The sequence below is a fragment of the Malaclemys terrapin genome, chromosome 4 (assembly GCF_027887155.1).
Source record: "Malaclemys terrapin pileata isolate rMalTer1 chromosome 4, rMalTer1.hap1, whole genome shotgun sequence".
Taxonomy (NCBI): Eukaryota; Metazoa; Chordata; order Testudines; family Emydidae; genus Malaclemys; species Malaclemys terrapin.
In genome coordinates, this window is record NC_071508.1 from 38,225,102 (window position 1) to 38,249,597 (window position 24,496).

General features: G+C 41.4%; 1 protein-coding gene across 1 annotated transcript in view; it reads left to right on the forward strand.

The window, feature by feature from the left end:
* Positions 1-3,140: 3,140 nt before the first annotated feature.
* Positions 3,141-24,496, forward strand: part of LOC128836108 (sodium/hydrogen exchanger 10-like) — a 234,686-nt gene continuing 213,330 nt past the window's right edge. The window contains exons 1-4 of the mRNA XM_054026125.1: positions 3,141-3,261; positions 9,053-9,153; positions 14,491-14,619; positions 21,071-21,236. Of these exons, the coding sequence (XP_053882100.1) occupies positions 3,141-3,261; positions 9,053-9,153; positions 14,491-14,619; positions 21,071-21,236 (517 nt within the window). The remainder of the gene's footprint in view (positions 3,262-9,052; positions 9,154-14,490; positions 14,620-21,070; positions 21,237-24,496) is intronic.

The window sequence follows — 24,496 nt, forward strand, 5'->3', positions numbered from 1 at the left end:
CCCCAAATCAAATATACTGATCCACTGTAACTTGCTGTAGGAAAAAGTAGAATAAATTGAGCAAGAAATGCTTCCCAGTGATTATTAGGACTGGAATTGCTATTTTCAACAGCTATTGCTTTTTATTATTATTATTTTATTTTTTAGTTTTAGTTTGATTTGTTTAAAAGGAAGACAGTGATATTGCATTGGCAAATTCCCCATAGAAACAAAGAATGGAACAAAAGAATAATAAAGGCACCTCAACTTTTCCTCATTTATGTAGGACAGTTTTATATCCATCCAGATAGCCTTCAATCACACAAGCTGAAAATTGTTCCACTTTACTGCAGTTCTGTAACCATATGGGAACCAATCCTGTCTGTGTTCTGTGCACATCCAAAATTCCTGCTGAATGACCCGCCCTGGGAGCGAGTTACCAGTGACCCAGGACTGGGGCGGCAGGAGGGTGTGGGGCGGGGGCAGCCAAAATTTTTTTTGCTTGGGGCAGCAAAAAACCTTGAGCCGGCCCTGGCCAGGTGTTGCTTCGACAGCCGCATTTTAATTCCACGGGTTCGCACGCGCAGACTGGCGAAAGAGATGGAACGCGGCGTGCGCCGGACTACTTTCAAACCTAATGGCAGCAGCAGCAGTTGGTCTCAACCGTTGCAGCAGGCGGAGGTGGCGCCTGGTGGTGGTGCAGCGGCATCCTATCGCGAACACGGCCACGCTGAGCATCTGAAAGGGCGGGCGAGGCCGGGCCTGAAACTAACTGAGAGAGGGCTCTGGTGGACCCTGTGGGAACAGGAAAGGTTGAGCCTGGGCGCTGCCTGGCAGAGGGATCCGGCTCCTGGGACGGCCCCTCGCCACCTCCTTCTGAGGACTGGGTGGGAGAAGGGCTCCCAGGACCTGCGCTGAGCCTTTGCAGTGGGCAAGTGGGGAATCCATCCTTGCAGTGAGAAGGCCCAGCTAGGACTTAGGCCAGTGCCGTGGTGCCCCGTCTCTCCACTCGGGGGTGGGGGGTGCTGGCTGTGAGCCCGGTGAATTGAGTGACACGGGGCTCAGGCAGGATGAGCGCCATAAACAGCAGCTTTTTCTCGGTGGAGACTGAGTTCCATGGACAATACCATATCATATGGATGAAGCCGCCATTCGTTGTGCTGCTGGTGTTTGTGAGCTGTGCCCTGGGAGGTAAGACACTTCAGGAATAGAAAATCACCTGTTTGGCCTGTGTGATGCCAGTCCATCTCAGCATGTGTGTCAGCGAAGTCTGTTGTTAATTATTGGAAATGGATCAGACCTAATTGCATTATGACATCATCTAGGCTGTAACTTTTCACTTTGACTAGTTTCACCTTTTATCTCTAACCTTTTGCCCTCTCCTTGTGACCTTCACTTGTGCCACCTGATTTTAAACCAAACTTTTCACCATTGATAACCTGTACAGTATTCCCTGATAACCAGAAACTTCTATGCTCAAACTCTGTTCCCCCTTTTTTTTTTTAACATCATCTTAATAAAAATATTAAATCTGTTGAAACTGCTCTAGGTCTAGGCGAGAGAATGTCTCAGGGCCGCCCAGGGGGCGGAGGCAAGTGGTGCAATTTGCCCCAGGCCCTGGGGGCCCCGCAGGGGCCGCCATGAATATGTCGGAGGCTCCCCCTGCATCCGTCTTCCCCCATCCCCCAGCGTCTCAGTGCGCCGTGTCCGGGAGCAGCCCTGGTGCGCTGCAGCTAAGCAGCTGGTATACATACCATTAAAGCATTTAATGTTTTTAAATAATGTATTTAGTTTATTTTCAAATTATTACAAAGCAAAGCAATTTTTGGGGCCCCTTCCATAAAAAAAATTGCAATACTACAGTAACATGTATTTGGAAATGTAAAAAAAAAATAGTGAAATACATTCAAAAATTAATTTGTAATAATTTGAAAATACACTAAACACATTTAAAAACATTAAATGCTTTAATGGTATGTATACATTTGCAATTACATAATGGGCTGTTGCTGGGTGATGGTTAGGATGAGGTCGGAGGGGGGGTGTCCGGCCCCTTACCATGCCGCTTACCCCCTCTCCTGGAGCCTCAGCGTGCTGCAACCAGGAGCGGCTCTGGACAGCGTTGGAGCCACGGCGCTGCAGTGCGCCAGGGCCGCTCCCGGACGCGGCACGCTGAGGAACCGGGGGAAGATGGAGGCGGGAGCAGCCTCCGACATATTCGTGGGGGCCCTGTGGAAAATTGCCCCACTTGGCCCCCCCCTCTGGGTGGCCCTGGCCCTGCAACACTTGTATAGGATAGAGAGGAGCTGCGGTGATTAAGCTTTGACAGGCTAGGAATTGGAGGCCTGTGCCTTTAAAACCTCAGTCCCAGGAACCCACCCTCTGCTCCGAGGCTGACGTGCAGTATCCCTGTGAGAAGAAGAAAAACAGCCTCTGCCCCCCCCCCCCACACCCCTAGATTAGCGAGCACAGTGGGTGGCTCATCCCACGGGGTCACTGTCCCCCCTTCCCTAAACGGGGGTTTTGTACCCGCATGGGGTCTGGCAGTGTCTGCCGCTCCCCCAGCTTAACCCCGGCTCTCACCCCCCACCACCGATTTTTCCCCTTCGGCCCCTCTTCTGCCGCTAGCTACAGTAGCTTGAACCCCCCAGGCCAGTAAAATTCTGCTCCCTGCTCAGACCCTGACAGCCCCCCGCTGCGATTTGCCCCCCTTAATCCTTTTAAACCCCCCCAAAGAGGAGGCAGCAAATCGTAAGTAGAAGTAAGGGCAGAGAGAGGGCAGTGGCTACAACAAAGGTTACTGGGCATGCTCAGTTTGGGTGAGCATGCTCAGTACACCCAAAGTAGGCCGGGCCTGAAACTAACCGAGAGAGGGCTCTGGTGGACCCTGTGGTAACAGGAAAGATTGAGCTGGGGCGCTGCCCGCGGAGGGATCTGGCTCCTGGGACGGCCCCTCGCCACCTCCTTCTGAGGACTGGGTGGGAGAAGGGCTCCCAGGACCTGCGCTGAGCCTTTGCAGTGGGCAAGTGGGGAATCCATCCTTGCAGTGAGAAGGCCCAGCTAGGACTTAGGCCAGTGCCGTGGTGCCCCGTCTCTCCACTCGGGGGTGGGGGGTGCTGGCTGTGAGCCCGGTGAATTGAGTGACACGGGGTTCAGGCAGGATGAGTGCCATAAACAGCAGCTTTTTCTCGGTGGAGACCGAGTTCCATGGACAATACCATATCATACGGACGAAGCCGCCATTCCTTGTGCTGCTGGTGTTTGTGAGCTGTGCCCTGGGAGGTAAGACACTTCAGGGCAGGGCCGGCGGCCCTCCCCCTGCCCAGCGCGGCAGGGGAGGGCGGTGGCGGGGGGGCGGCGAGCCCCGGCCAGGGCCCTGCTCTCCCCGGCGGCCGGAGCCGGAGCACCACACCGCGCCGCCCCCCTCCAGGTGCCGCCCCAAGCACAAGCTTGGTGGGCTGGTGCCTGGAGCCGGCCCTGCTTCAGGGCTCCTAATATTGAAAGGATAGCAAGCAGGTATAGTCACATATTGGATGAATGTAGCACGACTTGTTCCTCCCAACCCAAGTGAACCTTGCAGACCTCTGGGAATAGAAAATCACCTGCTTGGCCTGTGTGATACCAGTCCATCTCAGCATGTGTGTCAGTGAAGTCTGTGGTTAATTATTGGAAATGGATCAGACCTAATTGCATTATGACATCATCTAGGCTGTAATTTTTCACTTTGACTGGTTTCACCTTTTATCTCTAACCTTTTGCCCTCTCCTTGTGACCTTCACTGCTCAACTTCAGGCACAAGTTATATCATTGGGCTTCTCAGCTCCTTTTGTTACCTCTCTCCTTCTTCCTCAGCTTCCCTCTGCACTCTACTTCCTCATCGTTCTGTTCATCTCCTTCCCTTTATGTGTCTCACTTGACTTCCACAAGCACCACTTTTCTTTCTTTTGTTGTTTCCCTGGTCACATCTCCTCATCAATTATCCATTTCTAGCCCCCCTGGCAAAAAAAAAAATCGATCATACATTTTTATATAACGAAGAGGTTCCAAAAACAGCAGGAATCAAGCCACGAATTGGAACCTGAATCTGGAACCAAATGCAGTTCTGCTTGAGCTATGTTAACCTCTCCAATTATTGTTTCTCTGTTGCTTTTTCATTGAAGTGGTTTTCCTAATTGCTATGACCTACCTGAGACATGCAAGCTAACAGCCTTGTCAGTGGAGAAACCACAGTGCAGTTATCATCCTGAGAAAGTAGCATTATACCAGAATTTACTCCAAAGTGTAATGCAGAATTCCACAGGGCATAATCTGTCCATCATTCTACCTAATGTGTAACCATCATAAAGAGAGAAAATAGCCCAAATTAGATGTAAAATGAGCTCTGCATATTTAGTTGAAAAGAACTAAACCATACAGAAGAACTCGGTTCCGGTGTAATTCCAGATAAAGAAAGAAAAAAGCTCATGAGAGAGGAGGCACCATCATATAATGGCTTAGGAACTACATCACAAGATTTTTAAAGATCTCAGAAACAGAATGTACTCTGGACACTTTGGGTACACTCTCCCTGATCTCCTGCTACTTCATGGTCAGTGCAGTCCTCTGTATCATCATTTTAAATCTGCAAGTTTACTTATCTTTACAAAGCACTAGAAGCTGAACGTTTCAAGGTTCTGCTGATAAGGTATTGAATAGAAAGGTACTCTATGCTGTGGTATCTTCCTGCTCTTTAAACTTTTTCTCCTTGAATTCTGGTTTGCCTTATTTTTTACGCAGCTTTTCTGTTGACTTTTCCACCTTTACAGGGCCAACAGACTTAGTGATATGAGGAAGAGAGAAAATTAAGTTCTTAGCTGTCCATTTCTTTTGTCTGAGGTACAGGGTTTGCTGATCTAACCCATCATTGCTTCAAGGTTACAGAGGTCTTACCATGGAAGAGAATAAAGGAATAGACCCAAACTGGCAGAGAAGAGTTTTGAATGCCAGTGAAGCAAGACTTGCTCTCCCAGCTCTGGGATGGGCAAAGACCAGGGTCTATTTTTTTCAGCAGCAATGGATGCAGATCCCTAAGACCACTGACTGCAGGGCCAGCCTTAGGAAAAATGGCATTCTGGGCAAACTTGTATTTGGTGTGCCTGGTGCCCGTGGGCTCCCCTCTATTGCCCCTGGATTCCCCTCCATCACTCCAGCCCCCCTAAGCTCCTCAGGCTCCCCTTTCCCCCCATTGCCCACAGGAAGGACTGCAGAGGGAGGAGTTTCTGAGCCCCGGGGTTCCCTTAGCCATATACTCCTGACCACTCTGCCTGTGGGAAGGGGGGACCTAGGGGCTGGTCCTGCTGCCTGCACCTTTCTGCCGGGTGGGCAGCCCTGTTCGCATGCACTTACCCCACTCCTGCAGCCCAAGCCTGCCAGCTTGCAGCACTCGGACAGCACCCTCATGACCACCCTGGGCAGTCTCCATGTCACCCACCCCTGAGGCTGGCCCTGACTGACCGCTTTCTGGTATCTCATAAGGATACTTCAAGATCTTCCATTCTCTGATTTCTGGTTCTTACAGATGTATCCAGTTTAATGTCTCTTATCAGCCAGCGAAGAAGGAAACAGTGAAGTTTTATGGCCTATTCTAGACATACTAGTCTGTTCTCTTTTGGTGCCAGAATGATCATGCGGTTTCAGTCTGTCTGAGATCTGCTGTGTCTCCTTTTGTGATCTACAGGAATTTCATGATGGAGACAACCTAGACTATAGAAGCGGTAGAACCTTGAGACGTTCTTGCATCTAGAGAGCTAAAAGACTTCTACCTGCACATACATGTTGTATTTAAAATACTTCCACTTAACTATAGGCCAAGAGTAGTTTTAGTAATCACTTTAACTTTTGGCTTTATGCCAGCATTCAGAGTCTTCATGAAGTTCACTGACATGGTGGATTTATGCTAATCAGGCTCCCCTTTTTGCTTTTCAGGTTGCAAAGAAGTGGGGAGGGAAGTGTCAGTGTTACTTAAGTTAAGGAAGACTGCATGGTCTGAGGTGCTTTTTATTTTCTGGGTATAAGGGCTAATTCCTTTAGAGTCATCACTACTTTGTTGGTGGAAAAAATCAGCTACTGTGGAGGTGATCTGCCATGCAAAAACCTGGCACTCAGTCTATTACTTTGACAGTGAAATGGCAAGTAATGTCAACATGTCAGCAGACTTGGCTCTTTGAAGGAAGGGTCTCAGGACCATGGTCCAAGGCACTCCCTAGTTCTGTTATCTTAGTAAGCCTGTCCCAGGTTTACCTGGGGTGCTACTACTTATCGCACAGAATCCAGACTGGTGGGCTCCTCTTACAAAGGGAGATTTTGGTTTAACTTTGTTCATTGATTTTCTGCGAAGGAGAGTACCTGTCTGGAAGTCTAGTGGCATATTTCAGAGTTCTGAATTAAGTGTGGCTGAGAGAGAGGACTTCTTATAAGTCCCCTGTTGGGGACCTGAAGCTTAACAAACTATAAGGGTGAAGCTGCCTGCAAAAGTGTAGTGAGGAATAGCAGCCCAGATTTTGAATAAATGGTCTCCTTCTTTGCAGAAAGTCACATTATAAAGCAAAGGCAAAACCTCCCACTTTCTAGTTGTGTTGGCTTTGAACTTTAATTTTCTCTTCTTAAGCTAAAATGAGGATTTTTTTTATTTCTCCTTATTTGGTTTCTTTAAAAGGAAGTGGTAAAAAATAAAAGTAATCACAGATTCAAGGAAGTAACACTGGAAGACACAACTGACAGTTCAGGTCCAGTTTTAAAATAACCATTTAATTTTTATCAGGATTTACTTGGGCACAAATATACATAACTAACTTTTTTTCTTTTCATATTTATATCTTAATATGAAATATAAACATCACTTAGGGTGAAATAATTCTGTAAAATCCATGAGGTGGATTTGAGATGTGTAATGTAAATAAGCTTAATTTCAAGGCAGAAAATAGTCCTCCTCCCATAACCAGAAAAGAGATTTGTGATGGATATCCATCATATCTGGATCAAGGCCAGAGTTTCTGCAGAAGCAGGCATGATTCAACCAAAAAGGGGTGTTTTTGTCTCCACACAACTCTATTCCAAATCTTTGTGTTCCTCATCTGTGTCAGGTGCAAAAGTTGTTGCTATTCTGTAAAAGAATAATGGGTGCACAGCAGTTACTGCAGAGCCAAAGCCACTGTACTAGGAAGGTGGTTAGACCTGCTCCTGTGTATAATAGCTATACTTTTGTTAATGGAAAGATTACAAATATCAACAATTAAGAATATCAGATAGACACTTTCCGGAGAACATTTCCTTATACCACAAACATGAGTTAACAGTTTGGAAAGGTATAGTCATTTCCTAGATGTGCGTGCTAAACCACAGGAAATTTACCCATGCTCTTAATATCAATACATTCAAGTGTGAAAATGCTTCACATTTTCACATGAAAATACTCAGAAAAATAGAACAAAAGTACTTGACTCTAAGGACATATCTATAAGGAGGGGTAATGCGCCCTACAGGGGTATGATTTCTACAGCACAGTAATGTGTTGGGTTTTTTAAAAACTGCACTAGCAGGGTTGACTACACAGACCAATTAACGTGCAACAAGTTAGTGTGCTTTAGAAATCACACCACTCCTAGTGTGCCTTGCTGCTCTGTGTAGAGAAGCTCTGTCTCTTGAACAGGCACACCTTACAGAGGAACTGGATGTGTATAGTTGCATGTTAACTATTGGTGAATACCACATGTGAAATAATCACACAGACCTGTGCTTCCCACCCCAAATATTACATACTCCTTCCAAATTCTGATATATGAAAGATGCATAACTAAGTCTGTGACAGCTGGAAGAACTGTAAATGTGCCCATTTGATAGCAACAATTAGTCTTCTTACCATTAGTCTAGCTTGTTCTGTTATGATTTTGTATTTCATAACCTGACGGCTATGGAAATCATAAGTTTACTGATGTATATTGATGAAGCAGCACTCTGTGTGGACTGTAGCTGGCCAGGTCTCTCATTTTGTCTGCATTTTTAGATGGATGCTGTTGGCTTTTTTTCCTTAATTGAGGCTCAAGAAGGTATTAGGTGCCCATGATACCTATAGAACTTTTACCCATATTACCATGCTCATTTTGAAGATGTCTGGAGGAACTTTTTTGTGTTGTTGCAGTACCATATAATGCTTAACTTGTATCTTGTGCTATTTGATTTTAGTCCTCTACTGTTAGGGATGCAGCACATGAACTTAATAATAATATACTCAGATGCTACAGTACAAGGCTATTTGGAATTTGGTTACATGTAACTTTGGCAAATGTTTTTGGGGAGGTGCTAATATGGCTCTTGGTTAGACTTTTTACTGGTATATTTTCATTGGTGTATTTTCAACTAGACTTGATATTGAAAATAGGAAAAAGAAGCAAGTAATTGGCTTTATTGCACAATTAAATGCTGAATAACACTATCCTAGTTAACTGAAACATTTCTTCAGAAATTGCCTCTGCAGATCCCCGTTATGGGATTTGCGTAATCTGCTTTCACTATATACCTTCCCTAAAGTGAATTCACACGTTGGATTGTTTTGCTGTTTATTCAAAACCCCATTTGGTTAAAGACTTTCAGATGTCCATAAAACATTTTGGTGTTGTATTGAGGTAATCAGTTCGAGATATAGAAAATGGAAGGGGGAAGGAAGAAAATATAAAATATCTTTGACAGATATAGTGAGTGCTTTTTGTTATGCTTGTCTCACTTTGTACATTTGAGCCGAAGGGAAATACCGATTCTGATTAGTGCTTACCAGTCAGACCAAGACCTTGAACTAGGAACATACATGCAGTTGTGCACTGGATATGAAAATAAGTACTGGTTGAACATTGAGTTTATGCATGTTAAATGTAAATTTTCACAACTCTTATATTAGCCTGTTTGCAAACCTAAAATCAAGTAGCAGGTACAGGAGAATTTCAGGTCAGATCTGCTGGGCTGTTTCTGAGCAGAGATGCATGTTTTGAAATTATATACAATGATATTATTTTTATGTATAATAATCTCTTTTTATTTCCAGCTCTGTTGAGGACCATTCTGAAGGAATCAAAATTTCCTATTAATGTAATTGTTTGTTTGATTGGAGTTCTCCTTGGAGTAGTGGGCTACTTCGTAAAAGAGGTACTTTATATTTAGTAACTATAACCGTTATTAATGTGGGCCATAAGGCAACACATGGGTTTTTTGTTTGGTTTGATGGTTTTTTTCAACCCACAGGGTTATAAATCGAGAGGGAGTTTAGTTTAGTGCAGGGGTTCCCGAACGGTGGACCATAGAACACTATCCTATATGGCTATCCTTGTTTCCAGATACTAAAGAACATTCAGAGGCAGCTAAAAATACTTACTTAATACTAGTTTTCCATACAAGATATTTCTGTAGTTGGCACAGGGATGCTATGAGATTGTCAATGAGAAGGGAGGTAGACCTTATAATTGTGAATGGGATGGGTTTGCAAGAACGCTCTTTCTATTAAGTAATTCATGCTATCAAAATATTTGAGAACTGTTGGTCTGGAGGTTAAAGTTCCAATCTAGGCTTCGAGATCTGGCTTTTGCCCACAGTTGTCCCAATTTCCTCATTTGTGGGATAAGGATAATAGTTACTTAGTTCATAGGGTCTTCTATAGTATACTGAATATTTATAAATCATTTTGAGATCCTCAGATGGTAGGCACTGTAACTGCAAAGTATAGTTTCTGGACTGCCTGTTATGGAAAAAATCATTTTGGTAAAACCTCACTTTTCATTACTGCACATAAACAATAGATTATGTGCTTACTGTTACACATTTGGGGGCCTATTCATGAATCGTTTACTGAAGAAATGTCAGTGGAATAAAGTGACAAGAGTGTAATTGTTTCTTATCTCACAACCTGAAAACTGAAGTAAAACAGGAATAAGTCAATATTTTTTTTTTAAATTATAAATAAAACTGTGGGTGATACAATTGGATTACTAGAAATTACTCTTGACGTGTGTGGTAGAATGACGGTTGTTGACTTTACTATTATTAAAAACATGTGTTCCATACTTGTGCTAAAGAGAAATCAGCCTACTAATAAAAAAATTTGAAATCCCTATTTGGAAAGCTGCATATAAAGCACTTGTGTAGTGATTTACATTTTTCCTCATGTCATAAATATAGTAATCCTCCCAACAGCTCTACAAGGTACTGCAGATATGTAACTACAGATAGAGGAACTGAAAAACAGTGAGGCTATGACAAGTTTGAGGCCACACAGTGGGGTGGATAAAAATGATTTTATTTAATAAAAAAAAAAATGTTTTACTTTTTATATATATATATATATATATATATATAATTGGATTTTTTAAAAATTAAATACTGGTTTATTTTTTAAAGTAAACCTCTTTGAAATTATAACAACATATGTTAAGGCCTAAACTTACAAAAATCAATTAAATCATTTAAATGAAATTAAAATATTAATATTAAGCAGTACATGTCAAACCACTGAATTGGTGGAAGTTATTAACTAAGTGCTTGTAACCTGAGTTTGTTGAAGTGCTGAACCAGTTTTTGAGCCTCTTCTGTAGGTGCAGAGAGAACATTTGGGTTTATTCACCTAGTTCAGTTCAATGACTAGTTCATTTAAAGTTAAGAAACCAACTGAAGAAAAAAGTAGAAGAGCTTGTGAATAAAAACTAGATGTAAAAGGATGAGATCTACTATATCTAAAATCATGAAGGACATTGGTGACCAGAAATATTCAGTTCATTTAACTACCTACAGATGATACTTTGTTTAATAAATCAGTTAGTTTTAAATTTAAACAGGATTTGATAATATTTTTTCTTGTGTATCCCACACATGTAGGGTAGTTTTAGTTAACTACGAAAAATGTTGTAAAATGCCATTTTTGTGCATTTTTAATTGAATTCAAATTTCCAAATAGAGCTTGACACAAATCACAAGTAAAATAATTAATCATCATCTAGTAAGTAAGAAATGTGAATAAAGGTAAGATAAGCTATATAATTGCTTAAATGTGTATAGATATAGTGTGTCCTTCTGTTTAGTAAAAAGAAACACCAAATGTAGTTTAAAGGTTATATTTAGTTGCACATCAACATGTTTTAATGGTTACCAACTAATGAGAATTATCCTTTCTTTAGGAAAATAACTAAAAAGTACAAATGCAGAAGAAGATTAAAATCAATGATTAAATCAAGGTTTCCTGCTTGCTGATTTAAATTGTGATTAAAATGGATGATTTAAATAATTTCACTCTGCCACACAGCAAATTAGTGGTAGAGATGGGTTTTATTACCCAACCATCGCTCTGTCTTAAATTTATCTTTAGTCCACAGTAACACACTAAACTGTTGCTGCATCTCTGCATATGCATCAACAGAACAAAAATCTTGTATGATGAGGAATAAGTAATGCAGTGATTTGTTAGTATTTTTAAAATTTTGTTGTGATAGAATGGTGGATTTTTTTAATTAGGTATTTAGAGTCAATAGGCCATTACCTACTGTGCTTTAACACTTTTAAGTCAAATTTTAGACCTAAAAGATAATGATGCTTCTTTCATGATTATAATTTTAGTGTAATTACTTATGTTGTATAATTTTTCAAGATTTCTAATTATAAACATTCTGTTCTAATAGATTTCTCACTGCAGTTAAACAGAGTGGCCACTCACTAGCTTCCAAGGTATTTTCTCCCTGCCCAGCTTCAGTTTCTGCAGACTCTCTCCTGTGCTTTTCTCATTTTGTTTTCTGCCTTGACTCCAGGCAGAAGATCCTTTTTGAGCCTTGATTCCTGTGGCTCTTTGTTGAGCAATCAGCTAGTTGGTTAGGCAGAAAATGCGACAGGCATCGCTAAACACAAATTTCTTTAGCAGCAGGCTCATATTGTCATCATTCTGAATCCCCTTCTTGCTCTCCCTTGCAAACAGTTGGAGCAGTCTTGGAAGTACTTTCTCACAGGGCAGGCAGAAGAGTTTCTATCAGCAAGACCCATGGTAGCTGTCACAAACCAGGAGGTTCTGTCTCCCCTTCATCTCAAGCTTCCAGTGGAGAGACCACCACCTTTGTCAACATTAGGAATTCAACTTCCCCCTTTACTTCTCAGGATAGGTGGCATATTTTGAAAAATCCTCCACACTGTGCACCAGTGATCCCACTTTTGGCGTTTGTGCTCCTCTAGAGCTGGTAGCACTTTAAAGAGAGCCCCTTACTTGTCTGCAAGTTCGCCTTACTGGAATGAATGCTCCAGCTCCTCCACTCATCACAGAGGCCAACCTGACACTGTGGAATACCACAGCATTTCAACCCCTCTTCCCCTCGAAAGTCCCAGTAAACTCGGGACACACATCAGAGAGTTTCATTTGCTGAGGCTGTGGATGCCACATTTCTCAGTACTGTAGTTTTCCTTCTTTCCACAGGAGTGCCCGGGGATGTTCCTATCAGACTCTTACCATAAAACATGGGCTTTAGGATGCCAAAGGGCTTATTAATCATGTAAGAAATGTTTTATGGAGGTGATTTATCCAGACATCCTCTCCTTAGTGGTCAGGTTATCAATCCAAAGTCCCATTCAGTGTTAAAGCTACTTCACTTCCCTATGCAGGTCTGCTTACCTCCTTTCTTTGTCCTCTCACTTCTCTGTTTCTCCATCCACACACTCTAATGTAGGTTAAGACTGAGAGGAAAAGCTTTAAAAGGTCCATGGTCTCTGAGAGGAAGGTTAAACCATCTTCTCTTCCTACTCTTATATCCTCTTTCTCCTCAGAGGAGGCATACTTCATCAGACATTTCAGTTCTGATAAAGGATTCGTTAATGAAGCACATATCTAGAACCACAAGACTTTAGTAATCCCCTACTGAACTCCCTGGACCCTGCAGGGGACTACTAGAACAAGGATTGACAGAAGGATGGGAGTACTTGTTGGGGCAGATTCAGGAAAAGACATTTCTGTTCCCAAAGTATTTGGCTCAGATAATCACAGAAATAGGGATGGATCCGGATACTCGCATAGATGCTTTGCTAAAACTGAGGGGTGTGTAGCTCAGAGGTGGATGTGGGATGCAAAGATGCCCTTTGTGCTTCCTTGAACTTGGGCCTATGGTGTACTATTCTAGTTCTCCAATGTAACTTAGAACAGCCTTTAGGCTTCTGTAAGGTTTACTGACTGCCAGAGGCTAGGGATCATGCCAAAAGCAGGTGCTGATGGGGGCGCGTTGGGCCACTAAATCAGTTCTCCACCATGAGACGATCTCTCTACACTGGGTAATTCTCTTGTGATTGGCCAATTTTTCACTTATTCGTCACTCGGTGGGATCAACCATTCCATTCTCTTTCACATCCCAGCCATCTATCCCTAGCAATTAAAGAGTTATTACAGTAGGAGGAGGACTCTGACAACCTATTCAGGAATGTGCATTCCCTTGACCAACCTGCAGTAGATAAATTGCCACAGATGACAATCTGAAGGGATGGTGTGCCACCTTGTACAAAGTCAATGATTGTGGACCAAGTGGGTCAATCTTTAATTAGGAGGACCCTGTGTCCCTCTACCTTTTTTATTTACTGCTTGCCAAACGATCCCAAGAATAAAAATATGCAGAGGACACTTGAAGGAGAAATGAAAGTTACTTGCATGTAGGTGGAGTTGTTTGAGGTAGACTCTGCATATTCCCAGTCTGCCTTCCCCTTTTCTGCTGAGTTTTAATCAATTTTGTACTCTATATTAGCAGTGGCAGGAACTGAGGTAGCAGGTGGCACCATGCCCCCTTTTATAGCCTCCTCCTCAGAATGTGCTTGAATGATGAGGGAAGGAGAAGGAGGGGTGCATGTGTGCTCTAATGGACACTGTATCAGCAGGTTCCACCATCCAAGCTGCACTGGTTAGTGCATCCCAAGAATGTGAATATGCAGAGTCCATCTCAAAGAACTCTAGTAACCGTCATTTATTTCTGTATATAAAACTGCAATGTTTTCTCCCCAGGTATCTTTCATACTAAGTTCCTAGGTTTAGAGGGAAAGGCCTTCTGTGAAAGAGTTGTTCAAGGCCGTCATCTGGCAGTCTACATATATTTGTTACAAGGCACTACTGACTTTTACTGTCCGTTTCATAGATGCTTTGCCTTAGGTGGGTGCTGAGCATTGTCATTTTGTAATTGCCTTTTCCTCCCCACTGGGGAACCTGTGCGCACTTGGAGCCCATTGGTCCAAATTGTTAAAAGAGGCAGTGCAGTTTGGTGAGAGGAGAATGACAAATATTTAGAAGTTGGTGATTGATCATATTGTCTTGACAGTTTGAACAGCAAAGAGAAACCAGTTGGTCCAGAATGATGATTACTTAATATCCTTGCAGATTTACAGATAGAAAAAAACCTTTTAATTTTCCCCCCAATTCCATAATATATATTATTTTTTTCCAGAAATCACTTAATAAGTCTACTTTACCTTCTTTTGTATTGTCAGTTTACTATTTTGACAGAATACATTGCAGAGATTGATCCGATCCTGTTTCTTCATATGTTCACTCCTGCTATAATATTTACTGCTGCTTTTGAAATGGATTTTTATGTATTTCGGAAATCATTTTGGCAGGTAAGATGTGATTTCAGAAACTTCCTATTAGAGTTCATTATATGGAAAAGATAGGAGGTAATTGTGTCCTTGTTTTTCTTTGTGGCTGTAAAGTGGTTGCTATGGTTTGGTATACATTATAAATTTTAAAAAGAAAAGGAAACGCTTCATTGGGGCAATAAGAATTTAGAAACCTTTTAACCTTTTAAATGTAGTGCCACCTCATCTGTGAGTTGGGAGTGTGCCTATCTCAACCTGGAGTGAAGAAAAGAGAGGTCTTGGGGAGAGAGAACTGGGGTGGGTCACAGCCCTCAATTGCTCTGTCTTTCCAGTGCTGATCTTAAGGTCTATGGGGGAGGGTATTAGAAAAGATCTGCTCAACAGAGAGCTTAGAGGCAACTTCACTGTAAAAGACCCAGTATACTCCTCAGGAGACTTCTGCCAAACCTTGTTTTCTCCTTCACCACCCTGTCAGATGTCCATTCAATCTCTTCAGGGAGATTTGTCCCATGGTTACCCAGGCTGCCACAAATTTTTGTGGAGTGAGTGCTCCTTTCAGCACCTCCAGCTAATGCTACTCTCTTTGAGCATGAAGAGTTTCTTCTTTAGCATGCCCCCATCCCTCAACATCCAGAATGGCTCCTCAATCTTGAGAGGGGGCACAGGTGCTCTTTTCTATGCTGCAGTTCCAGTATTCCTTCGACAGCTGCTCTATTAAACCAGTTGTTTAAAAGATGCTGATTTGGCTGGCACTGCCTGCTGCTGATAAATAAAACTAGCTGAACAGGGAGTAAGGCTTCTACCGATGAAAAAACATAAATGGATGAAGATTAGTTGGTTGCTCCTAAATATATAAAAATAATAAACATAACCTAGATGGCTCAGAAAGTGATACCTGTAGTTAAGGTTGCATGCATTTTCCATTATAAGATTGTGTTTCAGTTGCTTATAACTTTGACAAACTTAAACTGTTTGGGATGAAAATTTCCATGCTAGAGGTCTGCATGAGACGGAACGTTTCTGGCAAGTTTCAGCTAAAATTATAAAGCTGTTTCCAAGAACAAGGTTATGGAAAAACACGTTTTGCCCATGTAAAAGAATAATTCTTACAACTCTTTCATTGAAAAACTTAGCACCTCTTTGCTGTGGAACAAGATACTTGAAATTTGTCATTGGGGCAGGGTTGCCTTGGTGTCAGAGTTGTGCCTTTTACTTTGTCTGTGAAAATTTGCCCAAATTGGGCACATGCTCAGTGGAGTCTAGTTAGAGTTTGACAGCTAAATTCTCCAAAGAGTCAGTCTGCACTGAGCATGCTCTGTCCCCTTGCAACTCCTATATGCTGACTGGATTGTGCATGCGCTATCTCAAGGTTGGAAAGGATGAGCAGGACTTTCCCTGAAACTGCTCCTCTTGGCTGCTGAATGCTGCTTGGCATTGGGTATGTGGACAGAGAGCAGGCAGACTGTCTTTCCTGTGCTCTCAGTGCTCCTGGTGCTGGCACCTAGTCAGTGAGGAGGAGGAAACAGACAGACTTGAATGCAAAAGGATCAGGAGTGTAGGTGGAGGGGGTGAGATATGCAGAGCAGAGACACACAGGAGCTCAGGGGTGGATTTAGGAGCATGGGGGAAGGGGAATAGGAGCAGGACAGCAAGGGACAGATGATGTGTGGAGATATGAACAAGTGATAAGGGAAAGAGATGCGGTGAAGGAGTGGAGGAGAGGGGAAGGAGCAAAGGATAAGGGCGATAGGCGCAATGAGTGGGGACAGAGGTAGCAATTAAGCTGGGGGAAAATGGACCATGCCAGAGAGGGGCAGGAACTGAGGTGGTGGGGGATAGGTCAGAAGGGGCCAGGGAAAGGCTTGTGGGGGTCAGGGGTAGAAGAGTCTGTAACCACTAATTACTACGTTCCCTGACAGAATTTAGATTTTAACATATTATTCTTGAGTCTCAACATTCCTTTGCTTTCTAGTAAATAGTTGTGAAACTCTTTGGGTCAAGTGTGTCTCCATCCCCTCTAGTGGCAGGTTACATGGAAAAGTCTTATACTACTACCAGTTACTACAATAACTCAAGTGACAGAGGACTATGCTGTGACTCTAGAGATCAACCCAATCCTGCTGAAGACCGCATTGGGGACATTTTGGTTCCACAGAATGGAATTTTTGTTCTTTTCAGTTTTATGGGTTTTTAAAAAGGAAATTGAATCCAAGATTTTTAAAAGAATATTAAGATTGCAAAGACCAGTATGCAAAATTAGGAAATGATAGAATTAAGTGTGCTCATGCAACCTTAATTGGCCCTCTTGTTTATGCATTAGTACAGTCTTTAGTTACATGATCTCACAGTATATTTTCTGCAGGATCCCTACCTCATTTAGTGCACCTGATGGACTGTGCTTTGGGAACTCATTTGGGATGTTAGGTGAATGGAGATCTTGTGTGTAGGATTCCTGCCCCATTTGTTGCAGAGGTTGGAAAGTGTGTGATGAATGAGGAAGGGAACTGCAGGAAGAGAAGAGATTGCCTCATGGTTAAGACAGTTGAATGCCACACTGGAGAACTGGACTCTGTCCCTGCCTATGCCCCAGAGCTTCTTTGTGATGCAGTGCAAATCACTTAAACCGAAACTTTCATAGATGTCCATGGTGTGTTCATCATTTTCTGAGTACCCAGCATGAGACACAGGGGTCTGATTTGCTGAAGTGCTGAGAACTCGCCAGTGAGGTCAATGGAAGCTCTGCTCTGAAGATATAAGTGCTCTAAAATGCTAAGTACACTGAAAAAAATAAAGCTCTAGGCATCTCATTGGGCACCCAAAATTAGCTGACATTTTTGACAGTTTTGTTTTTAATCTCTGTCTCTGAGTTTCCCCAGGTGTAAAATAGGGATAATATTCACCTTATCTCATGGGTTTTGTGAAGATAGGTTCATTAACATTTGTAAAATGTTAAGATACTATGATGACACCACTGTAGAAAAGCCAATGAGGAAATTAATAATTATATTCAATGTAGGGTTTGGATGGTGTACAGCAAACAATGTATGGCAATTCACACTGAATGATGAGGATAAAAAAGAAATATTGACTAGCTACTCATTCAGTGAACAACTGTCCATCCTGTGTATTGTATGAGGTAGAGGCTTACAAAAAATATTGGATGTAATCATATAGATTCATACATCTGAAGGCCAGAAGGGACCACTATGATCATCTAGTCTGTCCTCCTGTATAATATAGGCCACAGAATTTATCTGAAATAATTCCTGTTTGAACTAGAGCACATCTTTAAAAAAGTCCATTCTTGAGTTAAAAATGTCCAGTGATAGAGAATCCACCACACCCTTTGGTAAACTGTTCCAATCATTAATTACCCTCACTGTTAAAAGTTTACACCTTATTTCCAGTCTCAATTTGTCTAGCTTCAACTTCCAGCCTTTGTATCATGTTATGCCTTTGTTTGCTAGTTTATAATAATAATAATAATATATGGAGATATACCTATCTCCTAGAACTGGAAGGGACCCTGAAAGGTCATTGAGTCGAGTCCAGCCCCCTGCCTTCACTAGCAGGACCAAGTACTGATTTTGCCCCAGATCCTTAAGTGGCCCCCTCAAGGATTGAACTCACAATGCTAGGTTTAGCAGACCAATGCTCAAACCACTGAGCTATCCCTCCCCCCATTATCAAATATTTTTTTCCCCCTGAAATCAAGTCATCCCGTGACCTTCTCTTTGCCAAGTTAAATAGATTGAGATCCTTGAGTCTATCATTGTAAGATATGTTTTCCAACCCTTTAATCATTTTTGTGGCTCTTCTCAGAACCCTTTACAATTTATCAACATGCTTCTTGACACACTGTAATCATCGTGGCAGATCCTAGGGGGACTTAGCCTTCTTGCAGATAGCACACTACCCACATGGATCTCTAGCTAGGTCCTTAAGGTGGTCATGCTTGATATTCAGTTTATGTCCATTGTTGGCAATCTTAGCATGACATCGAACCTTTTTCACTGCCACTGGATTGCTGGTGGTGTAGCTGCATTTCCTTGGTGTAAACACTTTGGTCTTCCATCCTAATAATGTGTCTATGCCAAGAAAGCTGCCGAAACTGAATCAGTGCTGATGGATATGGTTGCTGGGTTCAGCTTTGAATATCCTCATTTCTGATCTTGAACTGCCATTTAATATGAAATAGCTGATGAAGACAACAAGAATCAAAAATGGCAATTTAGTGTTCTATGGCCTTCCTTGGTGCTCATGTTTCGCTGCCACACAACAGAGTTGGTATAGCCATGATTCTGTAGATCTGCTGCTTGGGCTCCAGACTTCCCCACAGAGTCCACAGAAAGGCCTGAAATATGACAACAGCTGCTGCTTTGCAAGTATCCACATCTTTTAAGCATACTCCAGCACTATCAATGATGCTTCCTAAGTATATGACAATTGCCACCTGCTTTATGTCTCACCTGGAATGGTAAATACTAAGCTGGTTGTAATCTGTACCTGGAGGCTGCTTGATGGTGTTTTTTGAATTGTGGACACTAGAGCTGGTAAATAAAGACTGTATTGTAATATGTATGCACAAGGGAGCTGAATTAGGATTGCATGAGTAACTTTAATTTTAGCTTTTCCTAACTCTTGAGTGCAATCTTAATATTCTTATAACATAAGGTTTTTTAATGTAATTATTATATAGATAAAGATTGACTATGTTCCCCAAAGTGATCAGTATGTATATCAGCACTTCAATATTTGCTTTTTCAGTTCAGATATAAACTCTTCTGTGAAAGCTGCCAGTTAGAAACTGGCTGAAGAAATTGTACAGAAATGTTTAAATTAGAGAAAACAAAATGAAATCTGAACAAAGAAACTGTTATCCAGCCCCTGATGGAAAAAAAAAAAAACAACTTTGATTCCTGCAGTTTGGTGGTGTTTGGGAAAAAAATTTAATGCCCTTTCAATTTTCTGTAGCTGAAAGCATGCACAGACCAAATTGGCATTGTACACGACAGAACCCAATATGCCATCTCCTGAGAAGCACATGTATCTTCTAATGGAAGTCTGCAAGTTCTAAAAGAGCCTAAAAGTTTGTTTATAGTACTGTACCATTTAGTTGCTTTAGTCATGGACCTGGACCATGTTGTGCTAGATGCTGTACTAACACAGAACAATAATATGGTTCTTGCTCTGAAGAGCTTACAATCTAAACAGACAAGACAGATGAAGGGTGGGGAAAGGGTATAACACACAAGCAGAGTGAACAATGTGATGGCAGCAAACATCATTTTAGTTCCATTATTTTTTTCTTTTGCTGGGTTTAGTTAGAAGGAAGGATAAGCTCAAGGAAGGGAAGAGGGTAAGGGGAACAGGGGAGAAGAGGGTTAGAGGAGTGATGCTGAGGTGAAGAGGTTGTGATGGAGGAGGGCTGGAACAATAGCACAGGGCAAAAAAAAAAGTTCAGTCAAAACTGTAGAAAGTTCTTCAAAAAACTAAAGGAGTGCAGTCACTGATTCTGCCCCTACTAGCTGGAGTCTCTGGCTGTCCCCTTTGCACTTTTCTCTCAAACCTACATGGCAGGGTGAAGGGGAAGACACCACCTGGGTTCTAGTGCACAGTTCAGGGTCTGAGGGATGTTGTGGGGAAGGTACCAGACTGGGTATAGGAAGTGCCACTTAAATACATCAGATTGTAGGCTGAATATTGGTAATTTGTTAGAGAGACTAGTTGTTTTGGTAAACTCCTGCCGTAGCACTAGGAAATTGGGGGTTCTTCATATTGACATGCAGATTATTGTTTCAAATCCCAGTGCAGTTGTGCTTGCAAGTCTGGTAAAGAAATTAAAACTTCCAGCTTTACAATATTTTTTTAAAACTACTATAGGTGACTAAAGGATAGTTAAAACAGCCCCCATTAACAATTTACTTGATGGGAAACCTCTTTGAACAGTTAAAAGGATAAGCAGGTGATCGGTGATACCATTTGAAGTGGCCAGAATAACACAAAAAGCAATTCACAATTCAGCCACCCATCCAACCGTAACTCTGTCCTGTAGTGATGCCATGAATTAAAAAAAAAAAAATCTGTTTTAAAAAAATCAGTTAAATTTAATCCAGCACTACAAGCAGTGATATTATCCACTTGTGATTGTATGGTTATTGCAGGGTGTCTGCACAAATTGGAATTAAGGTTGTTCACATGCCTTAAAAACTGTTTATTTTAATTTCTTAACATGTTTGGGTTTCTATTAATTTAACCTTAACTCTGAATTTCCTAGGGTTTGTAATGCTTATTTATGGGATAATTATAATATCTCAATAATATTTGTACTTTTAAATTACTTATATGCACTCAACCTTAAATCCAATTTAACATAGTTTTTGTCTGGGAATGTAAAATGATAATCTTGTGATACAATAGGATCTATGAATATTTTAAAATCTAATAATACATTTATGAATTGTCTTCACAGATATTGCTACTTTCAGGTCCTGGCTTTTTGCTGAATTTTACTTTAATTGGATGCTTAACTTACAAAATCAATGAGTATAACTGGAACTGGCACGTTAGCATGTTGTTTGGAATCATTCTTAGCACAACAGATCCTATCCTCTCTGTGGCGTCTGTGAAAAACATTGGTATGTCAATTTTTCCAACAGTTTTGAAAGTATGTATATTTTGAGATTTAAATAATCTTGCACATAGTATAGAAATTGAGACATACTGTATTTCATCACTCTTGCTATTTTTTGAGCTTATCAAATTCTTGAAAATAAAAATACGGAGGAGGACTGGGAAAAATGAAGTGCTAACATTTGTAAACAATCGAGGAAGACTCCCCAAAATAATAAAACAGAAGTTATAAATTAAATGCGGTGGACAGCAACAAAAAAATTATCAAAACACTCCATCATATATATATATGTATATATATATATAAATCCAAATATAACTGGTGCTATTAGTTATGAGCTCTGCTTTGGATTCAGACAAGTTAATGTGAGCTAAAACAAAAGCCTCCGCCAGAATGTCATTGAAGCCAAAGTATATTTAGGGCAAGAGCAAACTTAAAAAAAAATACCATTCTTTACTGACCTTTGTCTTTAGAACCCATAGTGAGTGATACAGTGACAATGTAACTAAAACAAATATTTCAATTAATATAACATAGATGGAGACCAAATGTTTTATAAGGGAAGCTTTTGTCCATTTCGTTCTGAGGGAATGAAAGGAGCTAAAGAGTTGTTTGTGATTTTTGCCAAAGCCCTTAAAATGCTTAACCTTGAAGTAAAAGTGACTGTCCCTTATCTCTTTGAACATAGGGAACATGCTAAGATCTGAAACCTTTTTTTCCCCGCAGCTGTAGCTAAAGCTTCCCCCACAAATTTCTGACAAAAGAGGCCTGGATTTGAATGGGTTCTAGAGATGACATTCTGATCTCAAGACTGGAACCACATGTTCCTTCTGGCCACTGTGTAAGAGCGAAGAAGGGCATGAGAAATGAATCTTGTGGTGGTACAAAAAGCAACATAAATAAGGAAGAGTCTTATACATGTTTTGAAGTTTCTCATACATGATTCTATTATCCTTAAATTTTAATTTGAGATCATCTTAATAGTTTGCATCCAGGAGAGTCAAGTTGTAGCGATGACCAAGCCAGAGCAGCACATAAAGCTAAAAAGAAGGTGTCATGGTCTATTTTGAAAGATATTTATATTATATAGGATCCTTAGATAAAATTACCCCTTCCACAAGGTTGCCATCTTTTTGGTATGGGAAGACATTTCTGAGTCCACCTTAGAAATAAAATTTGGACCTTTTTTTCCTTAAGAGATTTGTATAATGGGGAGGCAGAGCTTACAAATTTTCTTCCAACTTGTAGGCAGTCACTCTGAATTAATATCTTTTAAATATTTAGGAATAGAAAAATATCGATCCTTAAATTTTTCATTTGAAGGGGATTTCTTTTGAGGGTTTCTGGGGATTTAGAGTCTGCATCTTCAACCTTGAGGCTCTTGCTAATTTTAGAAATTAATTTGATTAAATTGGTCTACTACCCACAAAGTCAAACTAATATGGTTGAGGAGCCTAAGATAGAGAAAAAACTCACACTCAGGAGGATTATGATGTTAACCCTTGTAGGGCTTGTGTTCACTAGCAAATTAGGCTGTTAGAATACAGCCTTAAGGAATCCTGTTAACCGGCATGATGATAAATGTGAATTTGAAAGTCAAAATGGACAGGAACAAGATGTGTTTAACATTGTGTCAGCTGTTCAAGGGTAAACCTTGGTTCCAATAGGGATTTTTCTCTTTTTTGCTTCTTTATGCTGTCTAAAAAAAACCTGAGAAAATTGAACAATCCCGCCCCACTTTTTGTTGTTTTTAAATATGAAGAAGTCTTGTCTTCCATGTTTTGCTTGAGGTCTCCTAGAAGGTCTGGAGAACTGGAATTCTGTATTTTAAAATGTTTATTTTAAAAGTGAGCTCTTAACTTTGAATTTCTAAGCTTTTGAATGTGTATGTTTTGCATCTTTGTTTGAAAATAGTGTTTTCTTAAGACAGTCCATCAGTGCTTTGTCTAGAGAAAGAGACCCCATTCATAACTCCTCAGATGCTGGAAATGATTCAAACCCAATAGCTGTTCAAAATCAAGATGACTATTTAGAGCCCAGCACAGAGAATCACTCATCTAAGGGTCAAAATAGGCATGGCTTTGGCCATAATTTTACCGCAATGGTTAAGATTTGCAGTGAGCCAAAAATTTATTGCATGAATGGTTTCCCAGCAGCATTCATCAATTGCCAATTCTCTCTAGTGGCTAGAATTGCTTGTGCTATGCCTTGGTATCCCCTGGGTAGAATTGCAGACAATGTATCTCAAAAAATTCTTTCTGAGTTCATGGAACCACTCACTGATTCAATGCGAAATAAGGCATAATTCTTGGATCTTATCCAAATGTCCCTTTGAGGTAAGGTAAGACTAAAGAACATGCTGAAAGCCTGCTTAGTTTTCACTGTAGAGGGTGGGGAACTGTCACAGATTCACAGGATCGGTGCTACACCCCCAGCTTTGGAGGAACCCCTTCCATGTGCCAGACCCCAAGTAGTCTCACTCTTCCTTCAGGGTAGGCCACTCAGCCTCACTGCCTTCTTAGACTGAATCTCTGTGGCTCCAGCACTCCTGCTTCATATTGTGAGCTCTGTTCAGCAAGTCATACTGAGGTAGACTCCTGGTAGACACTTATGCACTCTTCAGGGATTAATGCACCTCACCAAGTATCTGCAGTGACACTCTAACAGCATTGTCAAAAGAGTAGGGTTTATTAGTCAGGTGGAACACAGAATAGTAAATCTGTAGGTTGGCATAGAGAAATGAAGGTTAAAGCAGAGTCCAAGTCCAGTCTGGTTAGCTCAAAGCCCAGCTAAGCTGTACTCAACCCCCATGTTCAGGCTCTGCCTTTCTGTCTGACCTTGTTCAACTCCCAGGTGAAAGCCCCTGACTCCTTCCAGCAACCAACTGTTATCTCTTACCAGTCCTTTGTTTTTGAGCTGGGGCATTGGGCTCAGCTTCCCTGCTGAGAGATGGCAAAATCAATCTCTCTCTTGGTCATGGGTTGCTAGGTGTCAATGCCATGGTGATTGGCTCTTCCATTGTATTCTTGGATGTTCCATTGACATGGGGTTGACCTCAGACAGTCCTTTTATAACGAACCAGTCAGGCTCAGACAGCTAGGGCAACATTCATAGCTGTGTCTCTTAGCCTACCCTGAGAGCAAACAGTCCTTTTTCTCTCACTGGGTAACCAGGCAAAATATAAGGGAAACTGGAGCACACATAGGTTTCATAAAAATATTACAGAAAATTCCCACTTCATCACCAGAGCATACACAGAGGACA